A 20209-nucleotide genomic window follows, 5' to 3' on the forward strand; every position below is an offset into this window, starting at 1 on the left:
CACAGGCGTGCTGAGGATAGGTTTCGCCTGTCAAACACAAGCAATGATTAATGACCTCGTTGGAAATGATGTCTGGTTGTGACAGGAACAGACTGAATAAATACGGGGCTGATTTTACTGGAAAATACAGCCGCCGTCAGGGATTCTGACACAGCCCTCATGGTGAGAACACCTCCCGCCGTCTCGTGTGCTGCAGAATGAAGGGTTGTAAGTGAGGAGGAGGAGAGAAACATGATCTGCTGCAAGAAAAAATATAAAATTTGTATTGCTAATGGTGGCATGAGAAACGTCTTGATATTTCTCTTCAAGTTGCAGGATGTCTTTTGACCTGATGAGAGCATGTGACTTCCTCTGAAACATCTGAAAGAGAGAGCTTTTATGGAGTGAAGCTTCTTCCAATATTGTTGCAAGTAAAGAACACGTTTTGTAAATAGAAATGTAAGTTTTTGAGTAATAAAAATGAAATGTTAAATTGTTAATTGTTAAAACTAATTTTGTAATGGAAAATTTTACCTTTTCAAATAAAAAAAAAATTTTTAATTATTGTTTTTTTAAGCCGAGTGTCAGAATTGCACTCTTTTCAAATTGATTTTCATAGATCACATTCTTATCCCTTTAAGCCCAATACAAACGCTTACTTTAGGAGAGCAAATTGACCAATAAAAAATGTGCTAAAGTATGCAGACCAATAGAACCGCATCTTCATTTCTCACTCCAGCCCCCATAATTGAAGATGATGTGATGTGAGATTAGAAAAGAATGCAATTCTTAAAAGTCAATCTCAAAAACAGAAGTTTGAATAAAAAGTTAAATTTGAAAAAAGAATTTTAAAAACAAAATCAAAGTTACTCTCAAAACCTTTTTCTAATTAATATGTTTTCAAACCTACAATTGTGGATGTATCATATTTCAATTTGCAAAATGTTTTTTTTCCTTGGAACAAAACCCCATCCATACACTTTGAGCTCCACATCCCATTATATCTACATTTGAGGCGATTATCTGGAGGCAATAATTGCTAAATTCCTCTGTTGTGCCTATAAAGTCAGCTAATAGACTTCCTGTGGGCCTAACTACGAAAACAGTTTGCCAATGACGCTAAGGTTATCATCACCTCTTAGCTTCCGACAGACCATTAGTCCATAGAGCCTTTGGTGAATAATGTCTCAGGCTCTTTCTATTGCAGCATTCTTCAAAGCAAAGATCTGCCCTCTTAGAGCAATTGTGAATAAAAGTGCACAAGGAGATACACAATTTCCATTACATTATTACAAATAGAGTAGCAAACCTTGCAGGCCTTTATTGGTTGCTTGGACAATTTTCAGACAATCAATCAATATTCCTTATCTGTTGTTAGCAGACATTTCACTTTGAGCATGTTCAAATCACACTTGGGGAGCCAAAGTGGCTAAAAACTAATCACACCATTCATCCCTGTTGTTTTTTTTTTTTTCCAATGCACACAGCATTAAGCACTGTGTCCTGGTTTTCAAGCTATATCATTATCCTCATGCAGACTATTTAAAGGCATTTAAAGCTGTTAAACAACCAAGAATGTTATTATATCTTCATCACATCATGCTGGTAAACATGTTTCTTTGATCAGATGGATGCTGGGCACATCTATCAGTACTAAGCGGTTTTGTAGGTAATGGAAACTTCATAGGAAGTCAATCCCTCGTGCTCCATTAAAGGTAGAAAGAAACATGGCTGCCAACATAGAGCTGACACATGAAGCTCAAGTAGACTCTGTTGCTCGAGGCAGGACCTAACCCCGCATGTTACCCAGGTCCTAGTGCAGTGTTTTAGGAGATCTCACTTCCTAACCCACGACATAACTGGTCTTACAGCCTGTGCAGGTGGCCCTGAATGTGGCAGATTGTCTCGTCTCCAATCAGCCTGAAAGAACACAACACCCACAGTGTTATACTGGCTTCCCTTAGCTGCCAATATCGTCTAACTGATTTTAGCCCACAAAGTGCTTCCAACTATCTAAATTATCTCACAAAGGCTTATGTCATGACATCATTTCACTTGTCAATGGGTTGCTGGATGGCAAACACTGTGCTCAAGACTATCCGGATTCTTTTCATGTTTAACTGACTGAGCAACAGAATTTAAGAAACTCTTAAAGACCCAGCTCTTCAGAGAGCAGCTCCTATTCTGTACTTTTGAACAGCTTACCTTATGCTCTTCGCTCTAGGCTGAAACCATTTCTACACAGTCACTCCTGTCTACTCTGACAGAACCTGACAATTGGTCTTCCTTCAAGGTAGCTTATTGTTAGCTTTGATATTAACTGCATTGGTATGCCCTAATTAGTTAGTAAAAGTGTCTACTTAAAGCAGATCTGGAAAATCTCAAAAAGATAACAGATCTGAAATGGCCTACTAAATTTAGACTTAAAACATTGATTTTCTTGTTTGTTAATATTCTAATTTGTATATATTATTACACTAGAGATAGATGGATAAACAGGATGACCGATATTTTTGGCCGATATTTGCAGGTTTTTTTTAAACCATGTATTTGCCGATTCATTAGTGCATTCAGAAGCCATGTCTTTTCATCCTGTAAGGCGCATGTATTGCTGCTCCCTCCATTTGCCATTTGTTATGTTTAGTTGGATTAGTTGATAACTTTCTTTTTTGTTATATTTGACACTTGTGTAACATTTGTTAACTTGTCATTTTTATCTTATAAACGGAGAAAGCGGTATCGACATAAAAAAAAAAGTCTATACATAAAAGAAAGCTTTAAATAATGGCATCTGGGAGCAATCTTCAACATAAAAAGATCAAGCCCATTATCCTGACATGGCACTGCTTTAAATGATGTATTAACAGGTATAAATCTATTAAGTTGGCCCTTGAACAGCTGATAAAATGGGTGTCTTGCTGGTAGGATCAGTTAAAAGCTACTGATTATATCTTCTACCAAGATGATTAGCATTTCCACCTTAACCTGTAACCTGGATTATTTGATGAGCTACAAGCATCAAAGGAAGGTTAATGAGGAACATTAAACTTGGTGACTGCTGGTGGCTTGGAGCATATCACGTCTCAGATGTGCAGGTAGGTTCGTTGCCAGGGAGGAATATGGGGGGTTGGACACTCTGGCCAAGCACTAATTATCCCACTTCTAGCGAGCTGATTGGAACACAAGTGCACAGTCAGCAGGCACTAATTAGGGTTTCTTTTATTCAAACTACTGTTTTTATTGAGCAAGGTTTAAGCAGCGGGGAAGAGGGAACTCATGCTGCTGGAAATTGCATTTTTCGCACATGAGCAGCAAATTAGACCTGAAGCCTCAGCTTTAAATTAGAGTCGGTTTAATTTGTGGTGATGTTAACTGGAAATTTCCCACTGTCCCTTTTTTGTCCTTTTTGGGTGAGCCGATGCCAATAGAGCAATATAACCTCCATAAATGAACAAGAAGCGTAAGAAAAGATAAATAGTTTAAGGATTAGTTGTGCCTAAGAAGAGTCCCAGCTGTGCCCCGTTTTGTTCCATCTGTAAGAGCTGAGAAACAAAAGCCACTTTGAGGCACTCCAGTCATCCTGAGTGGAAAATGGCCTGTTTTCTTCACTTGAAATACTCCTCTGGCAGCCTTTACACTTTACAGCCATCATCTGTTAAAAGTCACTCCCTGATGAGATATAGAGCGGTTGCTCTGGCCTTGTCTCTGACGGCAACCTGCGAGCTCGTAACTTTAAACGACTCTCCCATCCTCAGATTCAGCAGAGCACAAGAGGATGGCCGTACAACCTGGAGCACTTGGTAAATGCAGAATGAAGGATTCGAGAGCAAGATTCATCCGCTGGGTTAGTCCGTTTTGTTTAACATCTTTATTTTTGTGAGATATAGATGATATTAAAGACTTTTCTAGGTGTGAGAAATGTGTCTATGTTTATAAATCAATATTCTCTTTTTTTTGCAGCATCACTTCTCGTCTCTCTGACCAGCCTTCTCCCTCTCTAAAGGCTTCTATCCAACAATTGCTTTAAATTCAGTCCTCAGACATCACCAAATGAGATCTGTAGGGTGTCGATACCCTTTAACCCCGGGATGGAGATGGATCTAGAAGTAGCAAATTAAAACTTCTGCCAAAGATTAAAAAATCCAACTATAAAGTAGACTTTGATTGGGCCATCCCATTATGGGAATGTGGTTTTATCTGATTAATTTCTTTGCAACTCTAACTGTATTTTAAGGATCATTATGAACCTCTAATCTAATGGGTTTATACGGCAGATACAAGGTGTTCTAGTTCTATTGACCTAGTTTTTGCTGGATCCATCTTCCCATTAAATCTGGATTAGCTTACCTACCAACAGCAGGATGAGTTCACCACCGTATTTCAGTTGGTAATCGGTAGAGTATCCAAAAATTGTGCTCAAGTAAGAGTAGCACTACTTCAACATTTTGTTAAGACTAAAAAGTAGTCATCCCAGAAACCACTTGAGTCACACCAGGCTCACACTGAAAGCGAAGACGGTGCGACGCCGGTGTGTTGCAGAAAGTCACTCACAGTGACCGCTGCCACCAGGCTTTCCCTGCTGTGGCTCCATCTGCAGGAACGACGCTCCAGAAAAAAGTTTCTATGGGTTTAAACTCTTACCAGGAAAGAAAACTAGATAGCTGTGCAAATAAATATCCCTTTTTACCACAATATGCCCTCTGTTTTTCTTTTGCTCTCTTGTTATCACTTGTTAAGATAATAATAAGATAATGGAAACTTTTTCTGTCTGGGGTAACCTTTTCGTTTTTGTTGTATTAAATTAAGAAGCTTGATGCAGGCCGCTGGAATGTTCCGCCAAACTTCCTTCTTGTGGAAAAACTTTGTTGATTCGCGCAGCCTTGGTAACCATACCCGCAATGAGCGGACACATTGATGTGAAAGATTTTGGGTTCGTTTCGGCCCCTGCACTGCAGCCGCACCGCGTTAAGTATGATCCCGGTGTAAGACCTGAAAGTATTTCATAAAAAGGCCCCTCATGCATATCTTAAATGTTGTATCATAAATGGGAATTTAGAAATTATGTAGTTAGATGTTATGTGGAAGATCTGGTGTTTTAAAGACTAAAAAAAAAAAAAATAAGTAACATAAAAAAAATTATGATTTCATGCTTTTAATCACATATAAACATGCATATTTGTATTATAATGCAAATGAATCAGAGAAGCGATACTGAGAAGTATTACTCAGGTAAAACTACTCCTAAATGTTGTGTTGTTTTTTGTTTTTTTATGATACTCATGAAAATTTAACTGGATAAATTTAAGCAATTACTACCCACCTCTGTGTATTTACAGTGTACTCACACTAATCTCCAGTTCTGGTTTACTTTTACAGGCTGATTTTTCTACGTAGACCTAAAAAAAGACCATTTTATTCTTTAAGCTACGAAAGCCACTTTCTTCCACACTTCCTATATGGCTTGTGGCAAATGCCAAAGAGCTGCTTTCTTTCAACAATGGCTTTCCACTTGTCAGATCTTGACAAAGGCTAGATTTCTGGACTCCATGGCTGTTTTATCAACAGACACCCCCACCTGAGGGGGTGACTACCTTTAAACAGATTTAGGGATTAGGGGTATTGGTTTACAACATAAACCTGGTTTAAACTACTTCAAAAACTTTGTCCCTAAAACCAGATGTGCATTTTATTTAAGTGCGTTGAACTAAATCCAGACCAGATCTAAACTTGTATTTGTCTCTTTTTTGTTAAATCATTTCCAGTTTCTTATGTATTTATGTTCTACTTTGTTTTCCATCACAGAGTAACCCAAGAAAAACACACCGAGTCACCAACGGAGAACTGAAAGATGGAAGAGGTTTAAATACGTTTGAGAATCACGAGAAGTATTTAAAAACGACTGAGAAATAGACGGAAAATAAAGCTGCTCACATAGAGTTGATCTATAGGTGCTGGATTATAGCTGAGATTGGACTGGATTTTTCTTTGTCTTCTTGATAAAACCGGAAATGAAATAGATCTATGTCTTTGATGTATCAGTGCGTTTGAAGAACAGATGAAAAGGAAAAAAATGGACTGAAATTACCCTTCTTGAGATCACAACTCACTCACACATAAATGCATTACAGTGTTGGACAGGAAAAACAAAATGAACTCCAGTTGTGCTCAGATGTGTCTTGGTGCGTCAGAAATGAGGGAAGAGCAGAGACACAGTCTGGGCTGCACCGTGTCACAAGGCTGCCTGAGAGAAGCAACAGACGCTGGCACTTAGCAGACTCCCTCATGCTCGCTGATCTCCTGGGGGTTGGCTGATTACTGAGATTCTGAAATTACAGTCTTGATGAGCAGGAGCATTTCACAAAAAGAAAGCTTGGGGAAAAAATGGGTCAGACTGAGGCCGGGTTTCTGCTGAGAGAGAGACTCAGATGGGAGGAAAAGGAGACTCTTTGAAATGAGGTGAAGGTAGCAAACCTAATGGATCGCAATCAAAACCGCAGCTCTGCTGTTTCATTTTGTAAAAACCAGAAATTTGCTGAATAAAACACGTGTAAATCAACAAATTACTGTTGATTATTTGAAAACTTTTATATATATATTGGTTAAAAAATACAACAAACTTTAATAGAACTATTTATATTCATGTATTCATCCCCACCACTCACTAAGAGTCATCCTCTCCTCTTCCTGACCTTAACTTTTCCATTTGCACTGCAGGCTCAGATGCCCAAAAGTCTCTAGTTTGTCAGCAGTTCAGTAGTAAAATTTAAACACATTTAATTCAGCTGGCAGGCACTGACAAGTCTGCTGTTAAACCAGGGCAGCAGATTGCATCTTAAATTCATTCGCATTACAAGATCAGCGGGGCAAAACCACTCAGCCGCAATCTGTCTGCAAGTCTGACAGTAACTGACTCTTCCTGATGGTGAAAATTAGGCGAGATGGCTGTGTTTAACACTCGGCGGCGATGGCGGTGTTCTGGTAAAGCACGCAGGGCCCGCGCTGTGGTGACAGACACGTCTTCACGGGGGGACGAGGGAGAGGGCTGGGGTGGGAGGGGGGTAGCTAGTTCATCAGCAAATTAATGGCGCAGTTCATCCTAATTTCCCTTGAAGACAGATTTGCACTTCAGGAGAACAAAAATATTCCTCGTTTCGGGGGTTTAATGCAGAGCGAGCGAAGAGAGAGAGCAGGGGCTGGGTTTGGCAGTGGGATCTAATGTGAAATTTTATCGGCTTTGGGTTGTGTGTCTGCGTGTAGGGGTGTGTGTCCTGAGATCAGTACTTACATTTCTGCAGTCCAGTGTTCATCTGCGTGTGGGGGAGAAGCTGGAGGGGGAGGTCACCTGGCCCTGGCAGACAGGCCAGCATTTCACACAGACACTAATGCAACATGGGACACGCACTTCTCCTCACACTGCATAGAGAGAGAGAGAGAGGGGGAAGAAGAAGAAGGGATAGGGGAGAGGTCAGTCATAACTGCAAGGCAGCACATGGTGCGTGGCGATACAGAGCCTGGGTCTGGACTAATAGAAGTCTGGAGCTGCTCCCTGGAGGCATGGGGCTGAGGAGGACATAGTTAGCTTTCAATTAGAAACTGATTCACACCTGCAGCATCAGGTAAGGTGACATTTGAAGCCAATAACAACTTCAATTAAACATCAAACAGCTGAAGTGAAACGGGCAAACTGGGCCTGAGGGACTTGCTGCTTTAATCGACCCAGTCCCCACTTCTACCCTGCATCTAAGTCAGCTAGTCAGCCCTCTCTGCCTTCCTTCGATCTACAGCTGAAGGTATTAATAAGCTTCGAACATCATCTTTCAGAGGAAGTAACCAAACTTTTCCACATTTTGTCTTTTTACATTTAAAACGAAGAAGCGCAACATCTTCTTTGGGCGGGGCATTTTTATTCTGTTGTACTTCAAAAACCCTAAACTACTGTGCAACAGATCTCCTTCAGAAAACACCCTGATTATTAAACAAAGAAACAATTCTAGAAACATGTTGGCAGCATCATGTTGGGGGCACAAAAAGTAAACTAGTCAAAGATGATGAAAGACAGATTGGACTAAGTGTAAGTGGAGCGAACGTGGAAGATAAGCTGTTAGCAGCTGCATAAAACTAGAGACAATAGAGAGAAAACAACGACCAGAAACATATAGCCAGTGGTGGACGAAGTAATCAACATTGGTACTAGAGCAAAAGTACTGATACATATAGTCAAAACTTACTCAACAAAAAGTAAAAGTTACTCAGTGAAACATCTACGCAAGTATGAAGTACTCACTTTTGAAAATACTGAAGTATTCAAAAGTCCATTTCGATTATTATTTCTATAAAAGCAAACCAAAAAGAAAACAGAACAGTCTTGATGCTCCTCACACTTTCACTACGGTCTTACAATTGAATTTATTACCACAAAATAATGCCAGCTGATTTCAGAACTCATCCAACTGAACAACTTGGTCACATGGTAACACCTAACACCTTAATAAAAAATATATATATATACTACAAATAATATCTGCCCCGAATTTCCCCACATTTGAGGATTTTAATGCAAATTTCTAAAACAGTGGTGACCAAATTCAGTTCTGAGGGCAGCTATCTTGCATGTTGAGATTGCATTTCAAGATAGAAAATCAGCAACAGTGAATAAAAAGCTAAGCTGAGCCAAAAGGAACAAGTAATATAGTAATATAGTAAATATAGAGGAGCAAAAAAGTACAATATTTGACTTTGAAATGTAGTACCCCCCAAAGAAATTACTCAAGTAAAGATACTCAAAAAAATAATAAATAAATAAAATAAGCACAGTAATAAAGTAAATGTAGTATCCCAGAGGGGTACTGGAATGTTGTTGGTTTTTTTTTTGGAGAAGATTCTATGCAATGTAGTTCTATGCTGTCGCTTGGACACACTGTTATATATCAACCAATACAAAGTATTTTAAAAAGTTGATTATTACAACGTCGGATTAACCGATCCATTATAAGTGCGGTTTTTTTTTTTGGACTGGTTCTTTAGACTGATTTAGATTTTCTTCCTCCATTTACATAAAAAAATGACACAATTATAAAAATGTTTTACAAGTCTCAAAATAAACAAAAAGTAAATAGACATTTATTAACAAATCAAACAAAATATTAACAATGGACAGACAACACAGTGAGCAGCAAGGCATGACTGCTGAATGCAATAATAACTCATCTGAACTGAATATCAACTGATACAGATATATGGCTAAGATCGGCCAAAAATATCAGCCGGCAGAAGAATCGGTCTATCTACACATCAGTTTAATTCTCCTTTTCCTTTAGCTTCTTTATTCATTATATATTTGGGAAGAAATTGTTACTGGTTTGTGAACTTAGTTTGCTTAAACATTTACAATTATACTGTAGTTAGTGATACAGTTTCACCATTAACTTTACAAGCAGGGTTGCATCATAAATCGGCATTAATATTAATATTTAGTTTTTGTTAAAGGAGGAGGAGTGGATTGGTCAACAGTGATTATGATGAATTTTATGATTGAAGGTGTTTAACTGAAGTTTTAGCATTATGTTTTTTTTTTCATAGTATCCAAAGGGAAGGAAAGTATATGATAAATATCGGCTCAGATTTATCATATTAGTGCATTAATGTGAGCACAGGCGAAACTTTGTGAAGGACTGGTGGGGACAGTCCCCACCAATAATTTCTGCTTTTTTCCCCCCTTTCTGCTAATCCACTTTAGCCAAAGGTAACAGATGTTGGGTGCAGCTATCTGTGTTCAGAGCGTTTTGAGTCTGTGGTTTTTTTTTCCTCTCTCACGCTGCTCCCGTGTCCCGCTTCTCGATGTAACATCATCGGATCTGTTGCTTTGAGACATAATATTACCTGCAGTCCCTATTCGCAGCACACATAGTAGCTACATGGAGGGGGAGATACACACAGAAGACTTAACCGGCAGCTACTTCAAATGATGTTTATGTAAAAGTTGGGAGACGGGTTTGGTTAAAAAAATTATGCCACCGAAAAATCTGTTTGTTAGACTTTTTCAGCTAAAAATGGCAACAGATAAGTTTATCCAAGTTAGTAATATAATGCAAGAAGCTTAAGAAGACAGTTTGTTGTGTTATTCTTTACTACAAAATCTTAGCTTCTCAGAGGACCATGACTCCAAGTTGCAGGTTAAAATTAAGATGTTTTCTTATTGCACAGACAGAAAAAGACTGCAGAGCTTCTATATATATCTTTAAATTTGTTTCTGCCGTCAATATATTAGTAAAGAGGTTCCTATATCTTTTTAAACAGAGCACAGAGAGAAGTAGGGACAACTGCAGATTTAAACGGAAACAGATTTACCGGGATATGCAACATGCCAAAAAATATATCTCCAAGTTAACAGAAAGTTTACAAGAAAAAATATGCAATGCAATAATTAAAATGCAGCTTATCCATATTATTTTGGATGGATGGATGGAATTGAAATTGTACTTCTAGGGATGCATGATATGTCGATTTTGGCATCGTAATCAGCTGTTATTCTGTTATACATTGATGTTTTTGGGCTCTATGTATGTAATGCACTGAAAGGCATCTGTCTAACTACCTATAAATATCAGTGTATTGTGGTACTTGTGTTCTCAACAATAGGAAAGCATTCAATAAATATATGTTTGAGCTCATTTTTGGAAAATACAAAAATCTAACGAAAGTGTTCGGGCCGACACCATTAGAGCGTCCACACCAACTTTCATCCCAAAGCTACACCCTTGTATGTGAGTAAAACATTTAAGGACATAACATATATAAAACATGTAGTCTTTAAATGTCAGCTGTCTGTCATAAGTTGATAAATTAATGATCAATTTTGAACATTTTTTATCCTATTGCTCTAAAATAGTTTCTTTCGATATGAAGAGAAAATATATACGAGAGTCCTGGTGGTTAAAACGTCTCCAGAATTCAAAGAGACCTTTGTTTTAGAGACATAGGCTCAAGATGCAATGAGCGGAAATTAATAAGGACAGCTGTAGCTCCTATAAATGTCAGCCACTATGTGCAATAACTCAGTAGGAGAAGGAAGGGGAATAGTTAGCCATGCTCCACTTGTCTTGCTGCTGTATTCTAAACACCACAGATGCTTGCTTAATCAGCGCTGGAGAACAGTCAGGGAGCAAATTAAGTCTACAGAGTCCGTGCCCTCCCCGTTAGCTGTGTGGCATCAGAGGAGGGCAGCAAGTTTGCACAGACAAAAAGCTTCTATAAGAGAGGCAATTACCAACAAAACAACCTTGGCATGCCTGCCTGCCGCAGGGTGATGGCTTAAAAGTGCCTTACCGCCCGCAGGGAGGATAGACAAGAGGAGGAAAGAGTGACAAAGCCGGAGAGAAAGGTGGTAAGACTGAAAGACTGGTGGCAGGAAGGAGGGGTTTGACTTGCTTAAAAAAATAAAAATAAAAATCGGGAGCTCAAAAAGGTCAGGATGACAGCTCATTTAAATCCTCCCAGGGAGAGGAGAAAAACAAGGCTTAATGAAGCTGCCAGTAATACACAGATACCTGAGGGCGTAGCACCTGGGGGTGCAGCAGGGGCACAGCGGCAAAGGGGAGGAAGGGGGAGAATGGTGGGTGGCTCACGGTGGGTGGTGAAGTGGCTGTCTGGAGACAGATCTGGAGGTTTTGGAGGCGCTCTGCCCTGATAATGCTGCGTCACCTTTTCTCTTAGCCAACCTCCCACTCCCCTGATCCTGCACCGTTTCCCCTGCTTTCAGCTTTACAGCCTGGGCCGCCATATGGCGGCGATCCCTGCCCTCGATTCAGCGTGTCACCATGCATTAACTGTAATTGGCCTGATGTGGTATTCTTTTCCCTCCAGCCTTGGAAGGATTCTAGGTACATGGAGCCTTGATGTTAGCAGGCAGGATTTCCAGCTCTCATTTATCTGGTTGCCAAAGATTTTGCAGAAAGATAACAGCAATCTCTCTGACAACAGGCAGGTTCAGGGTGGAGGGAAGCTGAATATCAGACAGATCAGAGTCTTTGTTTTCCAAGCTCCCAGAGGCAAAAACAGTAACGCATAACTAAAATAAAAATACAAAACGGCACACACATCAACACATTAAAGGCTAAAAAAACACACACACACACACGCATGCAGCAGGCCACCCCCTCCTGCTTCCCCTACAGCGCCCCTGAATGTCAGAAAACCTTGCAGTGGGGAGAGCAGCGGCAAAGGTCAGCCTATGGTAATGCCTGAGCTGACACTGTGCTTTACAGCGGCGAGCAGAAACCCAGCAGACAGAAGCCTGACGTCGAGCGCTGCCACTGTGACATCAAACACAGCAGCACACAGCAAATGCTGGCACACCCCTGCAGAGGCTTTTTAACACCGACCATTTCTCTGTGCAGCCGGCTTACTAAAGCCGACAGTCAAACCCAGACAGGGACTCTGTGCCAGTTATAATCAGCTGACTCGGCTCTCTGAGTCCTAATTGCTGACTGACCGCCAGGTGGGGGTCTTAGCGTGGCCGTGGCAACCAGGTATTGAAATAAGTGGCCTGGTAGCTTTGTGATAGCGAGTCAAGCTCCACCTGGCGTGAGTAGAAACATAGCTGGGTCTGTGGAGACCGAGCTGGGCCAGCTGGGCAGGCCTGTGGAGCTAAGCCAGGCGTCTCTTTCTATCAACCCCCGTGCAGACAGACACCGGGGGGCTCTGAAAATATTACTGTGGTCCCCCTGTGACTCGGCAAGCCTCCGCCAGCTACTTATAGAGCTGTAATAAAAGTGTGTGAATAACTCTGGAGCTTTCATTATAGACAAATAAAAGCACACAAAGCAGGACTTGAGCGAGTGACGCGCATGGCTTGTGTCATGTGTCAAATTGCTCCCATAAAAGCTGACCTATATTTTCTCTTCATTCCTCGGTGGGGAAGGAAGTAAGCCAGCCGAAAGAAGGGAGATCAAGAATGATGGAGGTGTTACACCAACACTTCACAAAGTGTTCAAACTCATCAACTGTTACAACCAAAAACTATAACTACCTAATTATCTCAACGTCAAGTTATTGGGAAGCTCAAAGAAAATATGGAGCTTTATTTTCTCACACAAATCCTCCGGAAACGTTTATTCTATCCGCTTTATTCTGATAGCCTTAAATAACGTCTATAGTGATCCCTGCGGCATGCTGTGGGTAATCTCGTCTCCAGCACAGGCTGGGGAAGGTGCTCAGATATGATGAGCAGAATTCAGAAAATTCTAATCTTTGGGCAGAGATTCCCATTTAAGACAATCAGCATAAAACCAGGGCAGAAATGTAGGCAGCAAAGCATTTCATACAATACAACGGCCTAATCAAAGTCCAGCTTTAAATCCAATAAAGAGTCTGAGACCTGACATTTTGCTTCAGGTGCTTTATAATAAAAAAATGGTTTTATCCCACAGTGCGTAATATCAGGTGAGACCACTGCAAAAGCAATCAATACATTACATAACCTTAAAAGATCAAATAAAAGTTAAGATGTACAGTGTAAGAAATAAGAAAAAAAACTTCTCAGAGAGGAAACACCCAAGATGCTGTGCAGTTATAAATAAGAACAAAGCTTATTCAGGTAAAAATAACTGAGAAAAATAGATCAGAAAGTAAACAGAAAGATGCAAAAAAAAAAAAAAAAACTAGGAGAAAAAATAAATCCAAAGCAGTTTAAAAAAAAAACAAATGCAGAAATCAAGATAAGGAGTGTTCCTCAAAAAAATTTACAAGATGCATATTAAAGCAACACTAAAGTTTCTTCTAAGTATTGGCTTAATTTATGATATATCAGATTATCTTTTAGGTCAATGCCTATCTCAAAAACTCTCCAATGTAACTTGAGAGGGTCGGATTCGTCACTGAATGGGTCATGTGACCCAGAGCTCTGCTTTAAAGCATTCTGAGCTCCCCTTCAACATCACAGCTAACTAAGCTAAATGTTGTTGGTGGCAACAAAACAGATCTGAAACTTACGTCTTTAGAAAGATTTTAGAATTGAATCTAGAGGAGTACTTTATTCCCTTGTCTTTAAATGACTCCACAAATTAACATGACTGGTGCAGGGGCTCTGATATCAGAACGAGACACAATTAATTTTACAACAGTGAAATGCCGTCAGTTCCTATTAGGGGCGCTTAACCTGGAAGTTACTGGTTTAGCATCCCTAGTGGCTAAAAGTTGCACAATATCGCTTTAAGAGAATAAGAACAGCAGAAATACATTATCTTGATCACATCGAGAAGCTATGCAGCCAGTTCCACGTTTGTAGATTATGCTGAGCCTTTTGGAAGTTATGAAGATTATAGTATATAATGGCAGCTTGGAAGGAGGATCTGCAGAAGCGATCCTTTGTGCATGAGGGATGCAAGAGTCAGTCACTGAACAAGCTCTCTGCATGGTGTTGGAACAATGATGTTACTTTTTTTCCCTATATCTGCAATTCCAATATTTAAATATCTTTCTATTTTCAATATATTAGACCCACATTTTCCATGCTATTATTTCTTCCCATGGATGGTGCTGATATCACTTTTGTATCTACATTTTGAGGTAGGTGTGTCCAAATTTAGTGGAGTCCATAGCAGCCAAGAAGTTATTTGGGACAACACTATGACTGGTGATTTTGCTATGATTATTTTAATGCAAAATATGTTACACGTCCATAATTTTAACTGGTAGAATATGCAAATCTAAGAACTTATTTTGGTCCAATTTCTCTTTATCTGGTGCAAAAAGCAATTTAAAACATCAAATGAGTTGCAAGAGGCTAATAGTCCTGGAAATCATCTGTTAAAGTTTCCCAAACAGTAATACATGGGTACTGTAGATGAGAAATGAGCTCATTATAGGAAGACAAATAATATTAGGAGAGGAAAAACAATGAAAGGAGCCAAATTAGGTGGGAGCATGTTTGGTTTTCTGTTTGAATGTTATTATTTTTTTCTATAACAATTATTAGAAAAGGCAATTAGAAGAAGCCAGTCAGTGCACTGCACATGACTTGTGCTCATGGCTAAAGGAGAGGAGAGTGAAAGAGTGGAGGAGAAAGCAAGCTGCTGTTATTTTAATTGCATGTTTACCCCCAGGTTATGGGTCTGAAATAGAGCCAAGGAAAAAAAATGTTGCTGCAGACATTCAGAGCAACTTCACCGTGTTGATTCTCTCAGGGACAGAAAGAGAGAGAGAAATTACTTTTCTTCCTGAGACGAGTCTCTGAATAGGAGGGAAAAAAAGAGAAAAGAACATGAAGATGAGAACAGCTTTTTACCGTTGAATACCCAGCCAAAGTATTTTGTCAAAAGAAATGGGGGGGGGGGGGGGGTTGCCTTGGCTTTCTTGAGCACACTAAGAAAGAGAATAATAGTTTCTTATGGCCTTCATTAAGCTATTAGGCTTTACAAACTGAAAAGGATTTCTGTTGCTTGCAAAAGACTGCGGCCAAGTTACACCGGTTCACAATTTCTCACAAAGCATCCTGATGACTCCAGCACAACCTGGCTGAGAGCAGTCCGCTGGTTTCTGTCAGGCAGCACAGACCCCCTCATCCCCACAAGGTGTTAGAGGTGGAGATGGCTACTGGCCTGACCAGCAGAGGGAGGAAAAAGAACAGGACAACAAGCCAAACTTACTTAAAGCATTGGGTAACGTGTGGTAACAAGCAACAATTTTGCTCCAACAGAGCTAAATAATCCAGAAGGAACCAGGAAGATTTATTCTCCTCACAAGTTGGTTAGTGAGGATCATGAAGAGGAGGAAAAGCAGCAGAGAGGTGAGCAATAAAAGTAGGTCATAAAAATAAATCCTAGCATGATAATAAGGGATGTCACGATCCGATAATAATATTGGATATCGGCCTGATGTTAGCCAAGAAAAGAATATCGGATTGATTTTCTATCAATCTCCGTTAAAGTTTCTGTAACTCATTGGTAGATTTGTTTTTACAGGTCAGTTTTTTTATACCTTTGGTTGTTGACTTCTAAAGTATACAATAAGAAATAAAAGCCGGTGTGATTTGTCCCAATGTCGTATTCAGAATCAGAAATACTTTATTGGGTCACTATTGTATACCAAAATCTGTTTTTGTTTTTATAATATTTTATTCTATAGAATATCAGCTATATTAGGGCATTGTGCAAATGCTAAGTAGAATCCGCTTTGAGGACAGTTTTCTTCAGGTTTTTTTGCCTCATCTTTTTTAATTAACCTTCCTAAAAAAGTATCTGCTAAGATATAAATGTAAAACTTATCACCAAGTTCTTTGGATGTTTTTTTAGACCCTGATAACTGTTTTCACAGATTTCCACCATGTTGAATGTTATTTGTTTGGTAAAAATCTGTTATCCATTTTCTGCGGATAAAAACTATTACTGTATGATTTTTTGTTTGTTTATTTTGACCAATTGTGAATGTTTTTGCAAAATTGTCAAAGTAACAACAATGTCAACTTACTTTGTCGCTGACTTGGAGGAAAAAAAACACAACATTTCTATTACATACATGTATGCACATTTGGGCATCAAGAGTTTTTTTTTTAACATCTGGTCATCTCTGTGTTCATTAGGACTGGAAGATTCCCCTCAAAGAGAAATCATTTTAACTTGTGTTGTCAAGTCTAAATAATAAATGTTTTTTTCTTTATACTTAAAGAAAATAAAAATATGAGAAAATAATGGCAAATGTGAACATTTTGAATTAAAAGAGGAGAAAATGCTTTTATTTGGATATTTATTTACAATTGGCAGCTCACTGTCTTACTTTTTTCCCATTCTTGTTAAATGAGAGGAAGTGGTTTATAACACTAAAGTCCTAAATGATGAGTCTAAAAGAATTCACAGTATAAATCCAGTCTGGAAAGGTTTTAACTACTATGTGTTGAACCAGAGGTTCATCTTCCAGCAGGACAGTCACACTAAGGATACAGCCAGAACTGCAGTGGACTAGATTAGACCAAAGTTATACTGGCCTAGTCAAAGTCCAGACATCAATCTACATCTACAAGCAAAAAATATCCATTTAAAAGATGCCCTTTATTCAATCTGATGAAGTTTGAGCTACTTTTTAACAGTGATCTGAGTAAAATCTCGAGTTTATAGATGAGTAAACTGGAGGAGGATACCTCACAAAACCCTTGCAGCCTTAACTGCAGCAAAATGTGGTTCTACAAAGTACTGCGAAAGTGGAAAAAGTTTGAATGGTATGAATACTTTTGGAAGGCACTGTAGCACCTTAATTGAGAGTCAGTAAAATAGTGTGTCAGGGATAAATCTGTCAAGCAGCAAAAACTGCTGCAGTAGTGTGGGAGAGAAGAAGACAGCTACTGGAAACTGCTCCTCAGGGGGAGGGGGTTAGTGAGGGAGCGGGGAGACGGTGTGAACGCTTCGTAACTGACTGATGAAAAAGTGACAGTTCCCAGAGGTGAGGTAGTGGATATGGAGCAGAAAGAGACAGCGTGCCCGTGGAACAGGGCGCAGTCCAACTCCGGAGCAGCGGCATCCTTTGCATACGTGTCACACATGGAAAGTTGGTTCTACAGTTGAACTACTCAGACGTGATAGTGGGAAAGTATGAGACGACTTCTTACCAAATTGACCTCCTCCTCCATCCGCTGCCTTATTTGGATCAGTAGATTAGATCGTCCCATATGATGACTGATTTCGTTCACAGTGGAAAAGATGACAGGAATGATTGAGAGATGAGATTATGAGTGTTTTCTGGTCTGGCTTGGCTAGCTCTACCACAGCTATGTCACGGTCGTTACCCGTCCAACACATCAGTGCTGCGAGGACACCCAGCCAAGGTCCTTCCTTCAACTTGCGGTCAGTTTTCAGTAACAGCCACTTAAGTCGGCTCTGCTTCCCAAAGAGCCCCACAACATGTGGAAGGTAAAGCTATGTGTGCTCAGTCATATCGAGGCTATCCAAGGTCAGGCAGACGGACAGGGAGCACTGGCAGTACGGCGAGCGAGGCGCCTTGAATGCCAAGATGCCGAGGCCCCCAGACTGCGGCGTTTGACAGACATGTTTACACCTGATAGGAAATGCCGTGTGTATGGGCTGCCAAAACAGAGGCGGTCCAAAACACGGGGTGCCAGCTTAGTTATTTATTTATCTGCTGCAAATCCACAGAGAGCACCGACAGAAGCTGAACATGTCTCAGTGAGGAGAAATCCAACCTAGTCTGAGACATGACAGACTCAAACTACCTCAGGAAGGAAGGAGAAGAAAAATAAAAAGAACTCATGAGATAACTGAATTTGATTTAGTCATAAATGAAGCTCTATTACAAATATTTGTGATAACATTAAGATACAGTATCAGATTTTACAGAGTGCTTAATGAAAGCTACATTAACAGCGGTTGAACAGAGAGGTTAAATAATCAGAAAACTACAGGAAGAAGTTTGAAACTGGAGCTGAAGAATGGAAATTATATCAGATCAATCATATTAGGACAGCTTGTGGAGACGTTCATGGTAATCCAGCCCTCCGATCATACATGCCGAGGCAGCGCTCATACATATGCGAGAGAAAGAGCGCCTTTCATCTCCTCAGCGGTGCCACAGCATCTGTGTTATCTTTACAGATCCTCACATCTCACCAGACAACAATGTGTTGGGTCACATTACGATCTGTCAAATGTCAGACTGGTGGGTTTGGTGCATGACTGGAATGTCACGGTGAGACAAACATTACAGAGCCAACGAGCTGCATGCATTTCTTCATGGTTTAGCATTATCAGTATCTGTAAAGGTAGGAACACAAACAGCAAATCATCGGATGTGACAGCTCAGACGGGTTGTTTTTCAAGTTGCGTGGCTTGTGTGATCACTCAAAAAAATTACAGAGCAATCATTCAAACAGGATGAGAAAACCTAGGAGTGCAGATAAGCAGGACTAGCTGATTACATTCTTAAAAAGGAACACCATGTTTTGTAAAAGTATTCTCACCCTCTGACCGAAGATGCAGTTCAATCAAGATTTTATGTAATAAACTTACATAAAAGGAAAAAGACTAAATCTGACATAAAAAAGAAAGCTGAATCATTTATTTCCTTTTAGGTTAAGAGCTGAAATAAAGCAACACAGACTATAAAAAGGTTTAAAAGCAGATGTATGAGCTTCTTTCTGGTACATTCCTATAACTGAGCCCCCCCCCTTAGTGGGAAATAACTCAGTGCTTCAAGCTAAAGTGAGGTAGCATTGTTCCAGCTGGTGGAAAAAAGGGGGAAATGAAGATTGAGTGGTTTGATTTCATTTGTTAGCAGGTGCATCCATTTTGTGTTCTTCCCTATACCCATCTCGCCTCTTTCAGTCAAAGCGCTTATCAGGAACTCGACACCCCAGCGACAAATTGAGCCTGCGATTAAAGGGAGAAAGAGGGACGTCTTTGTTAAGTGCTGCTGATTGGGATCCCAGGCTGGCCTCACACATGCGAGACGTGTGTTTTTGCATGCATGTACGCCTGGTACGGAGCCAGGAGCAGAGCCAATACCACCTCCTCCCCTCCCGTTTTCCAGGTGTTCCCACGGCTTACATTTCTGCTCAGAGTGCTCTGCAAACAAATCCAAATCAATGCAGCTGTTCGTCTGAGTCTGCCCCCAAAGTCGCCCGCATACGTAGGAAACCATACAAGCCCTGTTTATACACATAAACAGGAAAAAAATCTACCTCCTCTGGTATTTCCAGCGCATTCCTATCGACACGTACACTGTGTTTAACAGAGGGGGGGGAAAGTGGAGGCTTTTTGTTTGTCCCATTCAGGCCCGTATTATTGACCCAGCATTAACCAGCCCTGGCCTGTTTGCAAGCACTGAGTTGATTTGAGGTTGGGAAGCTGGGGGTGGGGGCAGAGCAACTTCTCCAGGCAGAACTGTGCAGGCGCTGATTCTCACAAATCATCCTAAAAGGGTTCAACACTCACTCACAAAAAAAGCCTCCAGCATTATATGGGCGTTTTGTAAGAGATTTATTTACTGTGTTATTTAACTGGATGACCTGTCTGGATATAAATCAAAGCTTCATGATCAGAGATTTATGTGCAAAATTATGCAATGCAAGGAAAATGACTGCTTTTGTCGATAAAGATAAGTAAGAACTTAGCTGTTTCATAGTCAGTCTCTCATCTGTGAAGACTTACCTCTGAAACTGAAATATAAAGTTTACTTTGATTAATTTCAGCATCTGGCTTCTTAAATATAGACTACAGATATACAATCT

The 20209-nt window shown here is 40.0% G+C and overlaps 1 protein-coding gene across 2 annotated transcripts in view; it reads right to left on the reverse strand.

The window, feature by feature from the left end:
- Window positions 1-20209, reverse strand: part of fam222b (family with sequence similarity 222 member B) — a 54741-nt gene that overhangs the window by 5944 nt on the left and 28588 nt on the right. For both annotated transcript variants that reach the window (XM_015385868.1, XM_015385870.1), the window contains exon 2: window positions 7265-7392. In XM_015385868.1, coding sequence (XP_015241354.1) covers window positions 7265-7346 — 82 coding nt within the window. In that variant the 5' untranslated portion in view covers window positions 7347-7392. The remainder of the gene's footprint in view (window positions 1-7264; window positions 7393-20209) is intronic.

The sequence above is a fragment of the Cyprinodon variegatus genome, unplaced genomic scaffold, assembly GCF_000732505.1.
Source record: "Cyprinodon variegatus isolate N-32 unplaced genomic scaffold, C_variegatus-1.0 Scaffold350, whole genome shotgun sequence".
Lineage (NCBI taxonomy): Eukaryota > Metazoa > Chordata > Actinopteri > Cyprinodontiformes > Cyprinodontidae > Cyprinodon > Cyprinodon variegatus.